Here is a 5,468-nt window from a genome sequence, read left to right as displayed (position 1 = left end):
TCGTCTTTTTAAATTTGTTTTCATTTTTTGTTGATTTAGCATCCCTTATATAATTTGAACTCAAAGTTTCCCCTGCAACTTCATCACAATTGAACAAAAGTAAATGATATGCCTAGATGTACTGCATAGGGCAGAGGCCAGAGCGAATATAATTTTGATTTCTTGTGTGTTCAATGCCATCTGTTGACACAAGTAAGACACTGCACACACTTAAGGCCTATGATTATTTGATTAAAAGGTTCAAATAATATAAATTGGTTTAGTGATTTCTTCAAATCAAAACAAATTGTGTATTATCAATGAATTAATATGGATAATATAGGGATGATAATGATGAATATTTTGGCAAAAAAATAGGTAGGACGACCGAACGCCTGGGATGAGATGCTCTAAATTAGCGTTATTGTCGAGAGAAAGAGGGCGGGACTTTGAGTTACATGGGTTTGGCGAAGAGAGCGAAGGCGAGAGAGGAGGGTCTTTCGATAGAATAATATCCGCTTCCGTTACATTTGTCGGTTATTGCTTTGTCAGACATTATTCTTGTCAGGAAGGATAAATACGGTCTCGCTCCCCCGTGGACGGTTCAATGGCCTACGCATATAACAGGAAGTTACGCCGAGTTGGACCGGGATTACGTTACACTTCAGCGACTTCTCTCATCCTACTTGTTCCTCTGTCTTGTTTAGTCATGTGACTTAATGACGTTTTCAAGCGTACTAGTTTACTGGAAGTCTACACGTCGTGCTGAACTGTGGTCAGTATTCAACTTGGATTTCACCATTCAAAATACACATAGCCACACAACCATGTTGAATGTCCTTTTAATCAATGACATATGTAAAAGAAAGGGACATGTCGTGTGTCTATTGGCGTTGAGCACTAGACCGGTGTGGAGCTAACAGCCATGCATGGAGACGTCCGTGACGTCTAGCTGCATGAGTGGGACTGCATCATCCACATCTCTTACAACAACAACATCAACAATCAGACCACATCAACAGTATCAATGTCAACCGGTGAATTAGCCTACAGGATCCCATAAAGTCAGGCCTACTTGTGCCTGAAAGTAGCTTTCAGCGTAGACGTCATGTGAACAATGCAGTTACCATGTTGTTTTATGGTCACTAGTCGTATCAAGGCTGTTCAAGAATGAAAATTACTATTTTTTAAGAGTCCAAACTATTAGTTTAATATATATACGGTGATGTCGTAAATTACGTTGCAATAATCTGTGTTCACCTTTCGCCACCGACTCCATATTCTGGTCAACAAATTGATCCGTGGGAATGAAGCGCCCAGTGATGTAACTGTTTCCCTGTCTCTGTCCCCGACAAACAGATTTCCCAACTTTATTAGGGAGGGCAAAGATACCATGTGGCAGTCACATGAACGTCAAGAATGAAACAACCAGGGAGGAAGCCTGAGACCACTACTGCACAGTTACTGCCTCCGAAAGGAGGATTGCTGTTTCTGAAGCCCAATTGAATTGGCAAAGCCCAACCACTCAGCGCCATGTCACTGAGTACCCGGTTATATGCCACGAACATCACCACACCACCGCCCAATATCAATGGGGATGCGGCGGTGGGTTATGTGTTGGTGCCGTTCTTCCTGGTCACGGTCATTGGTATAGCAGTTGCTGTGGTAAGTCCCCTCTTGATATCTATCTGTGTCAACCCAGGCCACATTGATCAAAAGGGGTAGTCCTTTATCGCACACGTCATGTGCTTTTGCTTTGTTTGTTTCAGATCATGTATATACGCAGGAAACAAAGGTAAACCCATTCAGTTGTTATACAGCCACATATCTGCAGATCATGACGATGGGCTGGTGTTTTCAAATGCAGTTAAATGATGTGTTTGTTCTGCAGAATCGACCGGCTCCGTCACCAGCTGCTGCCAGTGTACACATACGACCCGTCAGAGGAACTAAACGAAGCAGAACAAGAGCTGTTGTGGAAGGAGGAGGATACAAAGGTAGTCATTTTTACTTATTCCACCCTTTACCTACACCCTTTGATATAGATTCAAGATTCAAGATGGTTTATGTCAAATAATGGTGCGATGGTATGGATCGAACTGGTTGTATTTCTTTCTTCTTAAATGTAGGATCTCCTCTGGTCTAAAGGTCACCTTACAGGGATTCTATATTCATACCAATAGAGAGAGTGTTGCTTCCTGATTGGGCAGGGTATCCAGTGGGATAGGCTTATACATTTAGTATTTTTTCTTTTGTAGATAAAGAAAGATTTTAGAGATTTAATTTGAGGGTAATTTGCATGAAATGGTAGAGCCATCGGTCAGCTATTAGTGAGGGATATGCGCTTTGAGAATTATGTTTGTTGACTGCGCTTACCAATTAAGAGTTTAGTGGTTTAGGGGTTTAGATTATTTGTCTGGAAAATTTCAGACCAATCGCTAACGCATCTCTGTCTTCCCTGATTGGTTCGTGAAATCCATTTAAGCTGTCAATCGCATGTGAGTGAAGAGCTTCTGAATGGCCAGGAGACTTTGGGAGAGAGGGGACATTTTTTTGGCCTTTTAGTTTAAAAATGTTGCCCTTTTCTGCTCTTTACAACTCTCAAATCGTATTTACAGAACTTTTACTAAGTAACGGTTAAAACTCAAATGTAGGAATATGACGAGTGCCGGATTGGGTCCAAAAATAATATACTGGACAGGGTTTAGGCCAGGGTTTCATGGTATCCAGGTCTCCACCAACGTCTGGAAACCAGGCTAGGTCCATGGAACATATCTTTTATTTCCGCCTTACCTGCACTCAGCCATCCGTCTGCAGAATGGAAAGCTCTAAATAATGTATTATTGTTAATATTAATGTTAATTCTGAAACAATAATGCCCTCGCGGAACTTGATCAAGACATCGCCGGCCCGCTGCAGTAGTCTGCCCGTTCACGTGCACTTTTTTTAGTGTGGATGGTTTTGGAGGGTGAGAACTCCAGTATGGATTGAAAACCTCATCAATATGGCTTACGCAGTATGTTTTCAATCCAGTCCTACCAGGGCCGTCCCCCCACCATCCTACACTAGAAGGGACGAATATCACATCCCGCCCCAATCCCCGGACCCCAACCCATAAAACCCAAACGAGACAGATCCACCAGCTGCCACTATACTCCTGTCAGCTCGATTTATTTTGCATGTTTCCTTGATCACAGCAGAAATGCCAACTCACCCCTTCCCTGCTGGGAATACAGTTTGATCTTACGAGCTTGTATTATACTGTCAGAAACACTAGATGGGGATATTTTACAGCCGATGAACGGTTCAAAATCAACTTGATGTTACGTTTGTCTTCTATTTGGTTCAACCCTTCTAAATTACATTAATTTGAATATGTCTTCATTGTATTTATTCAACTCTATAATTGAGTGTGATGTGCATTCATGTTCCAGGTTGTTCAAGGTTGGGCCCGATCCTACCAACAACGGCGACCTCTGCTGGCGAAAGATGTCCATGCATGACTGATGACATGCCTTGCCTATTAAATTATTATTTTTGTTGGCCAACAGAAATTAGTTACCACCTTAGTTTCTTTGGGGTCAGCATGCACTGATCAGAAAGCTAATACCAGGAGTAGTGACTATTTGCTATTGCCTTGGTTAATTTAATGTATGGATCCTGTTTGTTCTGAAATGGTGGTAAATCCTGTGCCTGATGGGAGCCGCATAGAAGAGTTATTTATTGGTCTTTATTTATTCGATTTTCATTGATGAAGGTTATGGCATCATTTTACATATTAAGATGTCTCTATTTTGTTATTGACAAATAATTTCATTGCAGCTGCCTTCTGACACAGAAATGTATGTTGCTGTGGGGCAAACCAGGCTCCTCCACAATCCGTTTCACCCCCAACAGTAAGACTCTACGGTCTTTTGCAACGTTCTTATTTCCGTTTGTGTAAGCTTAGCTGCTATGGCGGCTTTAGAGGGAAGTTTTGTTTTATACTTCCACATTTTATTCTTGAATTTAAAATAATGTGAATGTTTAGAAACATGCCTAATAATGATATTCCTCATGGACACAAGTTTTAAGGTCATAAAAAGTTGAAATGGCTGAACTTCCTCCTTCCTTTATGCTCAGCGTATGACTCTCTTCTGTGGCATCTCAAAGTTGATCTGGAAGTGGTCTATGTGCCCACTCCCTTCCCCTCAACATCAAGGAGTGACTAGAACCTTAAAAATGTCCTCTCTCTGGAAGGCATGGCACCAGGATACATTTATTTCCAACTGAGGAATGTGTTTAGATGAATACCATAGCCACAAGTGTGCACTCAGGAAACCTCTGACACATGCTATTGATGGACTTCCGATTGCTTAAAAAGAAATGATTACATAATGGCTGGTCTCTGCGATGTTGTTGGCCCGTCTATCAGAGTATTCATATATGTGTGCAAGCATGTCTGGTCCACCTTATTGGTTTCCGGATTTGTATCAGGAACATCAATGTTTTAAAATGTAATAAAAAGAAAGCCCCACTCTTAGTCAGTGAAATGTGATGTGTCATCAAATTTAATAATATTTTTTGCACTAAAGTTTCCTGTATGTTTTAAATTGCATTATTTAAAATTAAGTTGAGAACAGAACATATAACATGTGCCATCAACATCATTTAATTTCTATTCCTTGTCAAATGTTTTTTTACTTTGAAACCCATTGTTGTAAATAAAACGAGTATGCCCTTCAGACTAAATGAATTTTAGAGTTTGTTCAGAATCAAATGCTGGTTGCTCTTCGGCTGAACTCCTGTTTGAGGACTGGGTCCAAGGATGAGGAAGCTTGCCATAGTGATAATGTATTCCCAGCAGCAACAGTCACATCCATAAGACGCTCCTATCACACACTTTTAACTGTCTCTACAGGGACATTAGACTCATTCACTTAAACGCAACGCTGTTAGGAACCTCTGATATGCATTGCACCCACCAGGTCATAACCTCAGATCAAATTTCTGCAAAACTCAGTTTTGTGCGGCCAATCAGGTAATGTTGATACAAACGGTCAACAGAACACGGGAAGCCCTTTCAGACCAACTGATAAAGGGCAGATCGATATTAAATGGGGGTCTATCAACCTTTAGGGAAAAGTTTGCCATCTGTAGATTTTATGAGATATTAATAATAATAATAATAATGAATTTTATTTGTAATGCACTTTATATTGAGCAAACAATCTCAAAGTGCTACATAAGAAAAAAAAAAGAAAAGTAAAAGTTAAAATTTAGAGATAGAACGTCTCTCTCGGAGTTTCAATATTGGTTGAATAGGGTACCCCAAACAATCGATCTGACAGACAATGCAAAAATAATAATGTTCAGCAATGCACAGCACAAAAAAAAAATGTTTGCCATGTTTACTCTTCCTAAAACAGCCAAAACTCATATTTACCAATGACCCATGAAGCCAGGAACTTCTACAATATTTTAGGAGATTTATGAATACATGCATGGTC

General features: G+C 40.3%; 1 protein-coding gene across 2 annotated transcripts; it reads left to right on the top strand.

The window, feature by feature from the left end:
• The first annotated feature begins 422 nt into the window (after positions 1–422).
• smim29 (small integral membrane protein 29) lies at positions 423–4,710 on the top strand. 2 transcript variants are annotated; one of them, XR_009528430.1, is made up of 6 exons: positions 487–754; positions 1,339–1,644; positions 1,749–1,774; positions 1,871–1,976; positions 3,414–3,875; positions 4,102–4,710. XR_009528430.1 is itself a non-coding variant. In XM_060067369.1 (5 exons), exons 2-5 carry the CDS (start codon positions 1,513–1,515, stop codon positions 3,480–3,482), a joined length of 333 nt encoding a protein of 110 aa, XP_059923352.1. In that variant the 5' UTR covers positions 423–754; positions 1,339–1,512; the 3' UTR covers positions 3,483–4,710. The 2 variants fall into 2 exon arrangements, 1 of the variants encoding a protein (XP_059923352.1); XM_060067369.1 differs by having other exon boundaries at positions 423–754; positions 3,414–4,710.
• The last annotated feature ends 758 nt before the right edge of the window (positions 4,711–5,468 follow it).

Source organism: Gadus macrocephalus, chromosome 1, assembly GCF_031168955.1.
Source record: "Gadus macrocephalus chromosome 1, ASM3116895v1".
In the NCBI taxonomy this organism is placed as follows: Eukaryota; Metazoa; Chordata; class Actinopteri; order Gadiformes; family Gadidae; genus Gadus; species Gadus macrocephalus.
This window is presented reverse-complemented; position numbering and strand designations above follow the sequence as displayed.

What these genes read in the sequence shown, in the direction of transcription:
- smim29 (XM_060067369.1), top strand. Translation starts at nt 1,513, where the DNA reads ATGTCACTGAGTACCCGGTTATATGCCACGAACATCACCACACCACCG. An exon ending in TATATACGCAGGAAACAAAG is followed by an intron (nt 1,775 to 1,870) that starts GTAAACCCATTC and finishes TTTGTTCTGCAG; the next exon opens with AATCGACCGGCTCCGTCACC. An exon ending in GGAAGGAGGAGGATACAAAG is followed by an intron (nt 1,977 to 3,413) that starts GTAGTCATTTTT and finishes TTCATGTTCCAG; the next exon opens with GTTGTTCAAGGTTGGGCCCG.